Source organism: Alexandromys fortis, unplaced genomic scaffold, assembly GCF_014885135.2.
Source record: "Alexandromys fortis isolate MF-2015 unplaced genomic scaffold, M_Fortis_MF-2015_v1.1 scaffold_102, whole genome shotgun sequence".
NCBI classification, from domain to species: Eukaryota; Metazoa; Chordata; class Mammalia; order Rodentia; family Cricetidae; genus Alexandromys; species Alexandromys fortis.
The window spans coordinates 3,545,923-3,562,518 of NW_026067984.1; the positions used below are offsets into that span (position 1 = coordinate 3,545,923).

At 47.8% G+C, this 16,596-nt stretch overlaps 1 protein-coding gene across 1 annotated transcript in view; it reads left to right on the forward strand.

The window, feature by feature from the left end:
- Positions 1 to 598: 598 nt before the first annotated feature.
- Positions 599 to 16,596, forward strand: part of Dchs2 (dachsous cadherin-related 2) — a 192,270-nt gene continuing 176,272 nt past the window's right edge. The window contains exon 1 of the mRNA XM_050158836.1: positions 599 to 2,993. Within this exon, the coding sequence (XP_050014793.1) occupies positions 1,002 to 2,993 (1,992 nt within the window). The 5' untranslated portion in view covers positions 599 to 1,001. The remainder of the gene's footprint in view (positions 2,994 to 16,596) is intronic.

Sequence of the window (16,596 nt, forward strand, 5' to 3'; positions counted from 1 at the left end):
TGCAGTCAAACTGGCCCCAGCTGTGCATGGGCCCGTTTACTCCATCTGTCCTTCTGTTGGGGACCACGTTCTCTCGCCAAACAGAGAGTACAAGTTTCGCTTCCCAAAGAGATCATCATAAGCCCTACCTTCTTCGATTGAGGCCCGCTGGAGGGGCTGTCTGGAGGACAGAGGGGGAGCGGGCGGGCAGGCTGCTGGCCTCGCCCCCAACCCGGTACACTTCGCACGCCAAGCCTGGCCAGACAACCCGTCCGCGCCTCTCCATCAGCACCACAGTCTTGGGCTGAGTGTCCATCCTGCGGGCTCTTTTTCAGTTCTGCTACAGAACAGAGATTCGCAGGTTGGAATTCGCCCTGGTGCCAGCCGCGTCATGCAACGGGGAGGGGACTGAGGAGTAGGAGGCTGGGTCGGAAGGGGCGCTGCGCAGTCCCCAGCGCCTGGGGATGCCGGCTTGGGAGGGGGGCGGAGCGGGTGGAAGCCATGGCTCCCCCGTAGCAGCCAGCGGCTGGAGCCGCGCCTCCCATCGTTCCTCCCACCCTGCGCCCTTCTCGGCATCCCCGCCCTTACTCCACCCCCTTCCCGGCCGGATCCCCTTCCTCCCTGTGTGAGCGCTTTAAATAATTTCCTCCTTTTTGGCAAAAGAAATAATGCACCTGACTTTACCAGGGGGAAACAGTCAGTCGAGCAGAACAAGGAGCAGATGTAAAAAGAACAGAAGAAGAGAGAAAAAGCTATGGGACTTGCTTAAAGACATCCAGGAGATGGAGAGGTGGCCGCGGCGGCAGAGGCAGCAAGAGCAGCTCCCGCCTGCGTGAGCTGCGGGCAGAGGGCGTCTGCACCAGTTGCAGATGTCAACCTGGGAACTCCTGGCTCCTTTGGTTTGTTTGCCAAACAAAGTCTTTTCTCAACTGACTCAGGCACTGAAGAGACTCCTGGACTGTTCTGCGATCCCGCCACAAGCTGGCAGCTATCTGGAACCTTCCTAAAGAGCCGGGGAAGAAATGAGCCCCGCTGGGCGGAGGATGGGCGAAGGGCATCAGCCAGCGGGGTCACCCGGTGGGCGGCCCTGCGGCTCCGTGACACCGCGCTCCCTGCTCCGGTTCTTCGTGCACGCCTGGCTGTGGGCTGCCTCGGGCTTGTCGGCCCAGGTGTTCAACCTCAGTCTTTCTGTGGACGAGGGGCTGCCTCCCGACACGCTGGTAGGTGACATTCGTGCGGGGTTGCCAGTCGATCAGCAGCAGGAAGGGAACGGCTTCTTTCTGTCGGAGGATTCGGATGACTCCCCGCTGCTGGACGACTTCCACGTGCACCCGGACACCGGCATCATCCGCACCGCTCGGCGTCTGGACCGCGAGCGGCGGGACCACTACAGCTTCGTGGCGGCCACGCTGTGGGGCGAGGTGGTGCAGGTGGAGATCCGCGTCAACGACGTGAACGACCACTCGCCCCACTTTCCCCGCGACTCCCTGCAGCTGGAAGTGTCAGAACTCAGCCCCCCAGGAACCGTTTTCCGCCTGCCAGGTGCCCAGGACCCGGATGCAGGGCGGTTTAGTATCCAGGGTTACACCTTGCTGCAAATGTCTGACCTGCCCCAGGACCCCGCAGGACCCTTCTTCCAGTTGCGCTACGGGGCGCAGGGGCCACCTGCGTCGCCGCCTCAGCCCGTGTCCTCATCACCCTTGGAGCCCTTAGACTTGGTGCTGCTGAGGCGCTTGGACCGAGAGGAGGTGGCAGCGCACGAGCTGCAGATTGAAGCTTGGGACGGGGGCAGTCCTCGGCGCACGGGCCGCCTGCACGTGCGGCTGCGTGTGCTGGATGAGAACGACAACCCGCCAGTTTTCGAGCAGGGCGAGTACCGCGCCGCAGTACGTGAGGACGCCCAGCCGGGCGCCGAGGTGTGTCGCGTGCGTGCCACTGACCGCGACTTGGGGCCCAATGGCTTGGTGCGTTACAACATCCGGGAGCGGCAAGCGTCCTTGGCGGGCGCAGCTGGAGGGCCACGGGGCGATCCCGGCTATTTCTCGGTGGAGGAACTGAGCGGCATAGTGCGGGTGCAGAAACCTTTAGATCGCGAGGCGCAGGCCTGGCACCAGCTGGTGGTCCAGGCACGCGATGGGGGCGCAGAGCCAGAGGTAGCCACCGTGCGCGTGTCTATTGACGTGCTGGACGTGAATGACAATCCGCCCGCTATCCACCTGCTCTTTCTTACGGAGGGAGGCACGGCCCGCGTCTCTGAGGGCGCCCGGCCAGGAGACTATGTGGCTCGAGTCTCGGTGTCTGACGCAGATGGTGGCCCAGAGAAAGAAGAGGAAGTTGCAGGGGTGCTTGGTGCACGCCTTGGGGCAGGTAGTATCAAGTTGTCCTTGGAGGGTGGGAACGGAGCCTTCGCACTGCAGCCAGGAGGCCCTCCTGGAGTATTTTTTCTTTGCATCAAGAGCCTTTTGGACAGGGAAAGCCAAGATCTATATGAGTTACGACTAGTGGCCACAGATACAGGGTCCCCACCTTTGAGCACAGAGGAGACGCTGCTGCTCTGGGTCTCGGACCTCAATGACCAGCCACCTGTGTTCAGCCAGGAACATTACTGGGCTTCGGTATCCGAGGCCGCGGTCCCAGGAACCTCGGTGGTTTGGGTCAGCGCTTTGGATGCCGACCAGGCTGGCACCAATTACGCCAGGCTGCGGTATACGCTGGTGCAACTCTCAAACCCCTGCGACTCTGAGGCTCTGTCACCCAAGGCAGAGTGTGTTCCATCCTTCAGCATTAACCCGGATAACGGTTTGATCAGCACACTCCGAGCTCTAGACCGGGAGGTCCAAGAGGCAGTGGAACTGAGGGTGGTGGCCCAGGACCTCGGAGAACCGCCCCTGTCTGCCACCTGCCTGGTGAGCATTGTTGTGGACGACGTGAATGACAATGAGCCCGTGTTCCGGTGGCAGGTGTATAATGTCACCCTTGCTGAGCATGCCCCAATTGGACATTGCTTTCTGCAGGTGAGTGTTATCAGATCACTGGGCCCAGGGCACAGCCTGGAATGGAGGGTGAGGACATAAGTCTGTCTGGGGAAAATGTGACATGGGTGGTTGTGTCTTGGTTCCAGAAGCAAGATTACCTGCTATAGACCGACCCTCCAGGGAGAGGCAAACATATTACCTCATCTCCAGAGCTTTTTGTAAGGTCTTGACCCTGTGACCTCTAAAGTCCTTTCTCCATCACGGGGAGACTTTTTCATGGATCTTTCTTCTGGGAGTCCAGTTCCATCCATACTGGAAAGCCTCCAAATCTACTTGCGAGGGACCACCCATTGTCCCGAAGCAGATTATGAGGCTAGAGTCAATGGCTTACACTTTTGAGACCTCTACATGGTGTCTCGGGAGTCAGGGTTGTCTTCACGTTTTCAAACAGTGAAAGACCTTTGAGCTATCCCTCCAAAGACCCCTTACAGAGTTTCCCACCTTCTTTAGGAGTTTGCCAAGGTCACTGAGGACCTGGCATCATTGTAACCATCATGTTTGTGGCTGAGATCCTCCAGAGGACTTCACTGGTGGAGCAGAGAACCACCACATCCATCATGGTTACCCCAGGTCCCACCCTGTGCTACGCTGTTTGACTTCAGAGCGTTTTCTGGAGTTCTTGGGATCTCTTCTGCACTGCCAGAATGCTGTGTCCTGCGCCTTCAGGCTGTCCCCCCTCATTGCTTCTAGTCTATTACCTGGTGTGAGATGTGCAAATTTCCAAGACTTAGTTACTCCAGGACCACTGGAGGAGATGAAGAGGGTGAGGCTGACTGACCGCTGGGTCAGGCTTCAGTTAGCACGGAGTCTAGTAGATGTCAGACCTCTGTTATGTACGCCCTGCTTTTCCGTTAGGAGGCCCGAGCTTTAGCTTTTATGAAGTACGCACCCGATAACCTTTAGATAAGGGATGTACTTTTCTACAGTAAAAAATGGGTTTCGTGATTGTACCTTTTCGGCTTTGGAGCTAGCAGTCACCTTCATCCGTTCTCCAGCTGCCAGCTTCTGGACACGTGGGTCCTGACCATACCGGGTCCTAGGACAGATTGTGGGGGCTGTAAAAAGTGTGACAACAGTGAAAGGTTTCTAAGTCCCCAAGACCAAAATTTAATTCAAAGTGAAGCTTAAACAGAGTTAGAGGGGTCACTGTGATGTGTCACGTGACTTCACTACAGACTGGCCTCTGAACACACGGCCTGTGCACCTGGCATTGCGTATGTCTGCCGTTTCACCTAGTGCCCGGGTGAGCATTCCCAGGCTGACCTGGGTGCAGACTGGGATTCTCTTTTCTATTGCAGTGTTTATTTTTAATTTTTATTGATATTTTGCTATATCTAGCAATATAAATTTATTTATATATTGTACATAATTTATATGTAATTACATATGTGTGCATAGTAGATATTTATATACTATATATGTATTTGTATATAAAATTTCTGCTCAAGAAAGGTTCAGGGTCTGCTGTAACCATAGCTGGCTTTTGAACTGACAACATCAGCCTCCAGTTCCCAAGCAGTGGCCCTGCAGGCTTGCATCACCGACATTCTCTGCTCTTATAAACATAATGGTTTAACTGTAGAAAATGACACTTTTAACACTTCCCCACTGTTATTCTTCAATATGTAGGCAACAAATTGGTAGATGGTAGGATTGTTTTTGTGTGAGAATGTTTGCTTTTAAGAACTACTGTCTGCTTTTCGTAAAAGCTGTTCAATGAATTTTGACTTAGACTATTGGCTATATAATGACACGGTCCTCAATATACATCTGCAGTTTTGTACTGCATATTTGCATGAAGCCACGTTCTCAACATCAGTGATGACAACATCGAAATTTGGGCAGCTCTGAAGAACACTGAAGGCATTCTATACCGTGCAGTATCAAACATTCAGCCAAGAGCTCTGTGAAATTAAACAAGAACATCCATGGCATTTAGCATGCAAATTTGGCTTTGTCTTTAATAAATGGTAAGATTATATGTCTGCCAAACAATTACCTTAAAATAAATTTATTCACGATTTATCATCAACAGATGTTTAGTTTACATACCTATTTTATAAACATAGAGGCCCGGGATAATATAAAGATGTCACACTCAGTGTAAGTTGTGATCAGCGGCTCTGAGTTCTTCAAAGATGGCTTAAACAGCAGTTACTACTCCCTGCTGAAACAGGAGAGTCCATAAGTGTCAAGGTCCTTCACCTCTTACCCAGAGCCTGATGTCATATGGGCTAGAAGCCATTGTCCCGTGTATTAGTTCCACCACGATCAAGAGGTCAGTCATGTAGACTTAGGGATCCTGAAGAAGAGGCTGTGATCTGGAGGAGACCACAGATGCCCAGTGTCCAAAGGCAGTGCAATCAGATTTTAACAATGAAGTCACAACAGGGAAAGGTTGGACAAGGTGATTACCAGCCAAAACTTCTGCCAGGGAGGCCTGATGATCTTGGCAGGATATAATAGAACATAGCTTTGTGTGAAGGAGAAGAAATGGTTCATTGTGACTCTTTTGATTAGAAACCATCTATAGAATTGTTTTCAAAACCACGAGAAGCTCCTGCCACCAAGGATGAAACTATCCCCGTGGGTCCCCATGTGTGCTGGACCCCTTATGGTGGCTCATCTGGCTCAAGCTGCATCCCTGAGAACCCCAGCTACCCAGCTTCCCAGCGCTCCTGGAGATGGTATGGAATTGTGCTCATTAGACCTTCTGGAGGTTCCGGGCATCTGTCTGCTTACTGAAGAGTTGTAGAGAGAGACCCTCTACCACTTGGCTTCAGTGGCTTCCCCTCAGCAGTCATGTGAACTTTGCTAGTCGTGTAGCTGTGGCTGTCCCCTAAATTTCAGGGTGGTATCATTCTATGCTCTTATTCCCCCCTTCTTTCTTGTCCTCTCTCTTTCCCTCACCCCACTCCCTTTCCATGGTTCCCATTTAGCTTTTAAACATAGAGTCTCATTGCCTAGCCCGGAACACGCTAGCCTTCTGCCTTAGTCTTTCACGTAGTGAGATTAAAAATGAGTCAAAATAACCCTTTCTCTCTCTAAGTTGCCTCTCTTGAGTGTTTTGTTATAGTAAAGAAAACCGTTAGCGGCAGCTCTGTGGATACCTTCATCCCCTCTCCCTACCTACTCCTTATGGAAAGCCTCTTCTGGACAATTACCCAGAGTTCCTTTCAGTCTCTTGGTGCTGCCTTGGTCTAGACTAGGGCTTCTCAAACTTCCCCCTGGTAACTCCTTTGTTCTGATATATCCCTGGCATATAGGTATAGAACATAGGTGTACACATTAAACATCTATTGATAATAAATCATAAAATTAATACATGTATATAATTCCCAGTTATTAAAGAGAAAACAAATTTGTGTAATAAGGAGATAAATGTGTTTGTTCAATTTTATATAAAGAATTCACTCTTGGTTGCATATTTAATATTCCAGTATGTAGAACATATTCAGTATTTTTCAGAACTGATCTGCAGTTTGGTTTTATAATCCTTACTGCTGAGAATGCCGCATAGCCTAAATAATGTAGTACAAGATGGCAGAAGTATGTTTGGGCAAGTTCAGAAATTCCTGGAAATTCTGTCTTAATCTCAAGCCAAAATCCACTGAATGATTTTTTTTTAATAATAAAAGTCAAGCCAGCAACTCAGACTGCAATTTTTTAAAAATCAAACATTCTAACACAGAGCAAAGCCATTTGTTCATGCCAAGGAATGACGGGAGAAACATATTGAGAGCCTTTGTTTTCTGTAATTAAAACCTTATGCTTCTGGAAGTGTAGACAAACTTTGCTTGGGCAGTCAAAGTCCCGCTGGCACACGATAGTCCGGAATCTGAACTGAGGTGTTGCGGGCGGCGTTTCTGGGTGTCGCCTGGCGTCTTGGCAGGTGTGGTGCTGAGCGCACGTGCTGCGTGTTTGGGACCGAGGCTGCATCGAAGCTGCGCTCTGCCACACGGGCGATTCTGCCACAGGCTCTGTGGATTCTTATGTGTGGGGCGTTCACTTCATTTGTGGTTGTTGGGCATTTAGAAACCTTTTACTTTTTTTTTTTTTTTAACCAAACGTTTTGTGACCCCTACCCTGAATAACATGACAGCGTGGGATTGTAATACACAATTTCAAAAGCTGTGGTTTTGGCAGAGAGGGATTAACTCCCGATATCCGGCTGCTGTCCTCATCTAATTCAGGTGTCTTACTTGAGAGTCCTTTTATTCTCAGATTACTGCCCAAAAGGTAACTTCAGCCTCCAAAACAACGCCCCTCTGCTGTGATGTGAATTACATACATAGCCTCTAACAGGCAGATTCGAAAACAGTTGAACCACAGCTCTCAAGCCTGCATGACGCAAGCGTGGGACAAGACTATTCCTGCATAGCCCCTCAAGAACCAGGAGGATTCGTCCTCCTGGTGCCTATATCCCCCATGGTCCGACGATCCTCTGCCATGGTGCGACATTCTGCCTGCCAAACCAAGTTTCTCCATGGTCCTCTCTTTCACATCCAGTGGGTTCTTCAATCTGGTGACCTCATTTAACCCTGGAGCAGTTTGGACTTGTGCTCACCTGCTTTCTCTTTTTCTGAATGCAGCTGCCCACTCCACCGCCCAGGGGCTTCTCTCTCGCTGCCTTTCTTTCTGCCTCTTTCTTACCCATTTCTCTTTCTTTCTACCACCTCACACTCAGGATGGCAGAGCCTTCTGAAGCTTCTGTCTTCCTATTGCCTCTCTGTCTTTTTGTTTCTATACTTACTCCCTTCTTCAACATTCTCAGAAGCCCCTTTCCCCATCTGAAGCGCCAGCCTCTCTTATAAGCTTCAGATTAATGCTTTAATTTGTTTTATTATTTTGATCGGGTGGGAGCACATTTCTGCTGCATGTATTTGGCATCTCAAACCTAACGTTTCCCAATTTAAATGCATGCCCCCCTCCTTCTTCTTCTGTCTTCTCCCTTACCTCCTTCAGAACTCACGTCTACTCCAGTCACCTGTGTCAAGAGTTGAGTAAAAAGGAAAGAAATGATTTGAAACAATCGTTCCTCACATCCCCTATGAAATAACACAGTATCCTCTAAATGCCCCTCTACACCTATGGGCTCCTATATGAAACTCTTGTTTTGTTACCTACTTTCTCAATAGAGGCATCATTCACTTGGAATGTCAGTATAGCCGTGTTTGCTGTGAGTCGGATGCTGTCATGCAATGCTGTGGAGAAGATTAGAAGGATGAGGAGCAATGTTGTGTCAATATATTGGGGGAGATGCTTGTTTCTGTATTACGAATCAGAGCTGTGTACACCTCATAGTCCCGAAGAAGAAAAAGGAGCCTTGACAGGACCATTAAAGATGAGTTCCGCCACCTGGGGAGACGTGGGCACATTGGCAGACTGGAGGTTTGCTGTGCTCCACGGCTAGAATAAGGCAAAGCTGTTGCTAGTTTACTTCTAATTCACGGAATCTTTGGGAGTTGCTTCCTTTTGACTAACTGCAGCCTTTAGCGTGTGTGTGTTAGGTCTCTCTCTGTGTTAGCTTTGCTTCAGCGGTACTCTGCGTCTGAACACCAGCCGAGGGGTTTGTGGGACTGAAGGGGAGGCTGCTCCCTTGCTTTGCAAGTGTCAAGGGCTGAGCAGCAATCACAGCTGGGCTTAGTAAGGCATGAACAAAAGTGACCACGAGCGCCTTGTACCGAGATGCCAAGCCAACTTTGGAAACCAAAGACTTTCCTGGGGAAGAAGGTGTTTTCTAGCATCTCAGTGCCACTTTGATTTTCTCGAGGTCTGACAACCACCGTTGCAAGACTTTCGGAATTTCTTACATGTGTGTTTTCCTTTTACCTGCTGCTGTAACCCTGGCTCTGACACCCCCACCCCCTCCTTATCTACTGGTAAGCTTGCAGAGATATCTACTTAGTGGCTCCTTGTTCTGTGGCCTCTTTCCTTAATGCCTCTCTGTTCATTCTTTGTCCAACTGTGTGTGTGTGTGCGCGCGCTCGTGTGTGTATACATGTGTATGTGTGTGTTACACTTGCTTCCCTAGATAAGTAAGAACAATGGATTCTATGGACCTTGATAGAATCCCCTTCACTGGTGTTGGAGCCACCTGCACTTTGTAATGTTATTATCTCACGAGCAAGAGAAGTGTGCTGAAGCCATACAGCCAGCCAGGAACTGCAGCAAGGGTGGTGCATAGCCCAGGCTCTCCCTTTTTTCCAAGTGTGTTTAATTGGCACGTGTATCAGTTTTATCATTTATTCCATCCCTACGGTGTCATTGGTTCTTTGGGATTCCAGACCTGCTTCACGCCGCCTTTCCCGTACCTTTTGTCTCCCTCACCTTGGTGGTCACACACTCGCAGTGATGATGGTCTTCCCGTATTTGCTGAGTGTCCACCACCTTTGATGTTCCTATTTCTATTCCCTGCATGGGATTAAGTGCATCCAGCCTACCCACTCACATGCACAGGAAACAAGTGTTTCCATGGCAACCACGTGTCCTTATGTTCAAACCGTGTCTAGGTCACCGACTAACTATCATCTCTGATTGTCTGGCCTATACAGCTAAGTATCCTAGTTACCCGTGTGGTGATTTGGGATGAAGTCTGTCACTGTAGAGGTGGCTTTGAGGTCTCACAGATGCTCAACATATTGCCCAGTGTCTCAGACGACTTCCTGTTCCCTGTAAGATGTAGGATTCTCAGCTCCTTCTCCAGCACCACGTCTGCCTGCATGCTGCCACGTCCCTACAGGATGATAACGGGCTGAACCTCTGAACTGTAAGCCAGGCCAAATAAATGTTTTCCTTTGTAAGAGTCACTGTGGTCACGGTGTCTCTTCACAGCAATAGAAACCCCAACGAAGACAGCCGTTATCAATCTCTGCTAACTTTTCTGGCTGCAGTGTCTATCCACAGGATGTTGCAGTTCTGTTTAGCACATTGATATAAAGGTAGAGAGGAATGGATGTTTTCTGGTAGAAAGTGACGTATTGGGGAACTTGGAGGTGGCACAGCAATCCAGAGGCCTTCTACGATGACAGGCACATGTTTACTGACAGCGGTGGTGGGTTCTTCCCCCCTGTGGCTGAAGGCCTTTGTGTGTGTGTGTAAAAATGTATGGTGCCTTCTTAGGGACAGCCACCTCCACAGAGAGTCACTCAGGAAGGCTTTGGAAAATGATGATGGGTCAGATTGCCTTCCTCGGAGAATTGAAATCGGACAATAAATTAACTTCATTAACAACTAAACACCAGACTTCTAATGGGGCCCTCGCCTCATAAATTAAGAATGAGGGGTGGTAGAAGTAATTTATGTTTTCATAGCACGTCGGGGAAATTAGCTAGAGTGTACACACAAATACATACATATATGCATGCATTTTTTCCAAATGTCAGGTTATTTGAATCTTTCTGAGTCTAAACCTTGATGTCAAAGGGGTGTGTGTTTGAAAGTAGGTCAGGTGTGCGTGGTCACACACATGAGGATATCCAGCCTGGGTCTGGAAAGGAGCCGGGTTCTGGCAGGCAAGTCATGGGAAGTAATTTTTTTTTTAAAGAAAATTGATGACTTTTAACTAGCCTACCTAAAACGACTTTCACTATGGAATTTTCATATATATGCACATTTATGTAAATACATATAATATTGAACTTTGCCTATATTTGGCCCCCATTAACCTCCTGTATTCCTGTCTCTACACTTCTATAGGTTTCTGCATGTCATGTATGTGCATATACGTGATAGATTTCACATAGGAGAAAAATATGGTATTTAATATTTTGCCTCATCCCCTTTATTATTACTGCTTCCTCCTTTAGGTTCCTTCCCCCTTCCCTCAGAGAGGCCCTTCTACTATATATTTTAATATATCTATATATGTAGGTATATATATTGTATTTAAATCTAGAGTTCACAAATGAGAGGATTTGTATTCGTCTTTCTCAGTCTGACTTACTTCATTTAACATGGTGACCATTGCTTCTCTCTTTTCCTGCAAATGATATGATTTCACCTTTCTTTATGGCTGTGCTGTGTATGGTCACATCTGCTCATCTGTTCTTATGGTCCGGGCTTGCTTCATGTCTTGGCTACCGTGAATAGTTGGGAAATTAACACGGATGTGCAGATACCTTTGTGGCATTCTGGCTTAGGTTCCTTCCAGTATAGACCCGGGGAGGGAATAGCTTACATGACAGTCCTGGCTTTTGATTCTAGCAGAGTCGCAGTAGGAATCCATAGTGCTACACCAGCTGACATTCCTACCAGCAGCGGCTGACGGTTCTTCTTTTGCCACACCCTTGCCAGCATTTGCTATTTCCGCGGTGACAGCCATCCTGCATGGGAAGGGATGGAAGCTAAATTGGTTTTGTTCTCATTTCCCCGTGCCTCAGGATGATGCTCATGTCCTCCAGTGTTGGTTGACCATTTGCCGTTCTTTTAAAAACAGTCTGCTCCATTACATTTGGTGTGTGGGTTTATTCTTGTCAACTGGTCCGGTCTTGTGCTAGCACCCCGCTGAGTCTGTAGCTCTTGGTATATTTTGGGACGAGCCACTGTCCAGCCTGGTCCTTCCTGTTACATTGATCTGACTCTTCAGGATCTTCTTAGCTTCTATGTGCAGTGTTTGCATTTTTTGAGGTCAGTGAAGCATGTTAGGATCTGCATGGTGATTGTGTTGAATCTGTAGGTCACATTATTGCTTTCGGGGTTCTAAAGTTTTCACCAGAGGTCTTTCTTCTACAAATGGGATTTTTTTTCCCTTAATTTTCTTACTTGGGGAGTTGGTAACTGATATTTAGAAAAGCTACTGAGTTTTTAGTGTTGACTTTGGATCCTGCTACTTTTTTCAAAGTTCATCAGATCTAAGAGGAAAAATGAAAAACAAAATAATGGAAAATGCATAAACAGAATTACACAGCCGCAGGAAGGGAAACAAAAAAGAAAAACATAAAAAAAATGCCCTTTCCAAAGAAAAAGAGGAGGAGGAGGAGGAGGAGGAGGAGGAGGAGGAGGAGGAGGAGAAGAAGGAACCACAGGGAGAAAGCAGTGATTCAGTGCTGGGTCTTTCCTCCTGGTCCTCTAAAACTGGCTGGGCCGGGGGAGGCATCGTGGGGTCATCTAGACTTGTAGATTCTTAGCTTCCTGTGACTCCTACTGGCTCTGAGTCTGGATTAAACAAACCTTCACTGGCCCGTTCTCTCTACTCTTGTCTTCACATACCAGGGGCCTCTGCCCCTGTTCTTAGTGCTGCAGTCTGGGACTGGTTAGGCCCTTCTACTGACCTGAATCACCCCAGTTTGTTCACTATGGGATGGCTGGTAGTCTAGTCGGGGTCTAGTGAGTATCAGGAAGGCAAACACAACACCAGTATCTGTACAGGGGCAGGACCTGTCGGCTTACCTTCAAAGCCACTAGGCATTGAATGCCTTCTGAAGGCTCTAAGGCTTCCCTTGAAGGCTCTACGGCTTCCAAAAGCTCTATGGCTTCTGAAGGCTCTATGAAAGGCTCTACAGCAGTGGACCATGGGCATCCAGAGGTTGATTTTCAGGCTGATCTCAAGCTCACAGCTGTCAGACTCCAAGGCTACTCTTAAACGATGAGCTCCTGACCACAGGGCATGGGCTACCTGACCCTAGACACACAGCCAGGGTTGGGTAATCTGCCACCTTCACTCCTTAGCTTGCCAGTGATTGCCTGCATATTAAGAGATTGCTTAAGTCTCTTAGGCTTTGGCACGGTGACTTCAAGCTCCCTAACTTGTGATTGTCCCCTGTCCTTGGACTCCAAAGACAACTCAGTTTTATTTTTTATTTTTTTTAAATATTTATTTATTATGTATACAATATTCCATCTGCGTGTATGCCTGCAGCCCAGAAGAAGGTGCCAGACCTCATTACAGATGGTTGTGAGCCACCATGTGGTTGCCGGGAATCGAACTCAGGACCTTTGGAAGAGCAGACAATGCTCTTAACCGCTGAGCCATCTCTCCAGCCCCCGACAACTCAGTTTTAAACAGCAGGCCGTCTCCCAAGGTGACATCCAGCCACAACCCTTGGGGCCATATAGACTGGACAGATGGCGTTCCTTTCACTGCTGACTCCTCCCATCAGAGGCGCCACTGTCACACAAACTGTGGCTGGTCTGTGGGCGGGGTAGCTGATCTCTTTCACAGGCGACCTTCCATACCATTCAGGTACGCTTCTGCTTTCTTGTTCCCCACGAAGGGGCTAGGCAGCTGGCCCTGTGGTGGCTCTGCACGCAGCCATCTTTCTCCCTCTAAATGCCCCTCCTCCTCTTTGTGGTGGTTTCAATGAGAATGGCCCCTACAGACTCATGCTTGGTCCTCAGTTGGTGGAACTGTTTGGGAAGGATTAGGAGGTGTGGGCCTTGTTTGGAGGCACTATGTCCCTGGGAATGGCTTTTGAGGTTTCAAAAGCCCAAGATATTCTCTGCTGTCTCTTGTCTTTATATAGGAGTGTAAGCTCTCAGATACTGCCCCATCACCATGCCTGCCTGCCTGCTGCTGTGATGGTCTTGGAGTCATCTCTGAAATTATAAGCTTCCAATAAACTCAAATAAGTTGCCTTGGTATCTTATCACATGGGTTTAAAAGTTTAAGCACGGTTAATAAAAAAAACCCAGAAATGGAAACTGGGGTTCAACCTGAAGATCTGAAAGACAAAGCAGCCAGCTACTGGCTTTTACCTCTACTTGAGTCCGAAATGGCCATCCTCCCTCCAGGAATCTCAGAATGAGACTGTGTCTGTGAGCTGCTTCCTCCTGTTTTATAGTCCTTGCTAGGGCTGGGATTAAAAGCGTGCACCGCTGAGATTAAAGGCATGCACCACCCTGTTTCTATGGCAACTAGTGTGGCTACTGGGATTAAAGGGTGTATTTCACCACTGCCTGATCTGTAAGGCTGACCAGTGGGGCTGCTTTACTCTCTAATCTTCAGGCAGCTTTCTTTATTAAAATACAATTGATGAAGTTTGAGCCCATTGAAATAGGATGTCCTAGCAAGCACCAGAAGAATCCATCTTAATTGTTGTTTGAATAATCTTGCTACTTTAAAAGTTCTGTGTGGCTATGAAGCCTACAGCCCTGTCCTGCCTATGCCGCAGGACAGCGCATCTTTCTTAGCAATTCTTCTTCTAACTTCTTCCTCTAAAGCCCAGGTTGCTAAGTTCATTGTAGCATTTACTCTTTTCCTGTCAACATGCATATCTCAGCTAGCCTACAGATGAAGTGCGTGGAAGCTTTTAGGTGAAGGAGGAAAAGCCGTGCAGGTCCCTACTGCTTCCGTATGTCTCTGCTTTGGAGGGAAGAGGAGCATCCCAGTGAGCAGAGGCTGCAGAGCCAAACAGATGCGCATTTCAATGCCAGCTCTGCCCCTTTGTAGCCTTCTCTGCAGTAAGCTCCTGAGTTTCGGGAGTCTCAGTCTTTCTAACCCATGAAATAGAGATGATACTGGGGTCTACCTTGGAGAATTAGTGTGTGATCTAACGTGACCGTGATTAGGCAGTTCGTGGGGCAGCTCCTGACCATGGAGAGCCTTAGGACTGAGGCTCATAATTCAAGTCTACTACTTCAACTTTAGTTACCTAAAGGTACAAAGAAAGAGTAGAAGAAAGAAAACCAATCTTTTTGAAAACCTCCCCTGGCTAGTTATGTAAAGGTTAATGACAGAATTTTGTCCCTTACTTGATACTGTATTTGGGAATCCAGGCCCAAATATAGTTAGGTGTTGTGGAATATTAGTATAAGGTGTGTTACATTCATTTACACTGTGGAATATTTATTTAATGATGTAAAGATGTGTTGCATTCTTTTATGCTCATTTGTTTAACCCTGTAAAGCTGTGTTGCTTTGCCTGCCTAAGACACCCGATTGGTCTCATAAAGCTGAACCGCCAATAGCAAGGCAGGAGAAAGGATAGGTGGGGATGCCAGGCAGAGAGAATAGATAGGAGGAGAAATCTAGGCTCGAGAGAAGAAGAAACAAAGGAGTGAGAAAAGGAGAAGGGGAGGAGGATGCCAGAGGCCAGCCACCAGCCACCCAGTCCAGTCACATAACCACCCAGCCACTCAGTCACCCACCCAGCCAGCCACCCAGCCAGCCACAGAGTAAGAATGTAGACTAAAGAAAGGTAAACAGCCCAGAGGAAAAAAGGTGGATGGGTCATACTCGAGTGTTACCGGGTGTCTGTTACCTGGGTGTTCCCCAAATCAAGGACGTTTCCCAAAAAGAGGTACAGCAGGCTTAATCTCACAGCTCTTCCTCTGCTAACAACATGAAAACATTTGGTATTTTAGGACTGTGGTCAACTTGTGTCAAATTTTTATTAGCTGTTCTGAGAGTGTTTCCTTCCCAAGCAGGGGTCAAAGTGGGGCGAAGAGAAGAGGTGCTTTGGGGTTCCCTTTAAAGAAAGATGACATCGTTAATAGTATCAGTCATAAGTTCTCTCAACAAGTGTTTATTGATATATACTATTTGGAGCATGAAGTTAAAGTCATAAAAAAATTATATTTACTGTAGGGAATTGACTATCTGAACAAAAGACATTGATTAAAACTCATTCGAATTCCTTCTTACAGTGTGTATAACAACACATCATTCCTAACAAATAATTTTATACTTTAGAAAAACTATCCTGATTAAATATGAATACATTTCAGCATGCTTTTATATGTTGCATATCATACTTGATATTTGGCCTCTGGCTACAAAGTGTGCTTTCTTTGTAAGAATGAAAACTTGTACTCCCTACCTTTAAATGCTTTTAGTACTTTTTAGTTGTGTGGTACTAGCATTGATGATATTAGTGCTTACGCCAGACATTGGACACAGTCTTCAGATGAGAGAGGGCCAGTCACATGATGTTTTGAGGACATGTGTGTGTCTAAAGCAAGGAAGAACAGCAAAGAGGGAGGACCAGAGTGCATGTCACATCACTTGGGGTTTTGATGGTGGCTTTTGTTCCCTGCAAAGGGTTGTCTGCCACCATTGAAAGATTTTGCTTTCTTGTTCAGACTGTTCTACAATGGCTTTTGTGCCCGCTTTAAGGAACATGGTGGGCATGATTTGAAGATATTAAACGTTATTTGTGGCCTTGCTGTAAGATGGACTTAGATGGAATTTAACTTTCATGTTGTTTCCTTGGAGACATTTCATGCAGTCTATGCCTCCAAGTTCTGCCTTTGGAAAGCTAGAGGAAGTTAGTGTTTATACTCAGCTTGGCTTGTCTGGCCCCTAAGAGGGGGCCTTCTGGGCATGCGCACAGTTTACTCTCCTTTGAAGTACAGATTATTTTAAGTATGAATTAAAAATAATACAAAGTCAGCTCTGTTATGTTAAGCATAAACAATAGTAGAATATTTCAACCCTGGCGGACCTATTTCCTGGACTCAGCTTACAAGAAGATTTTCTTACGGCACCTTTCTTGTGTGGGACCCCATTTCCAGGGTTGCGTCTGTCTTACTTCCATGGTCTCTGCTAGTGTCCAGTGTGAAGGAGAGAGGTGACAGGAAGGGCAGTTTATCAGCTAATGTTTGGTCATGTCCAAGGAGACGTGCTCTCTTGGCTGCTTTAAGCG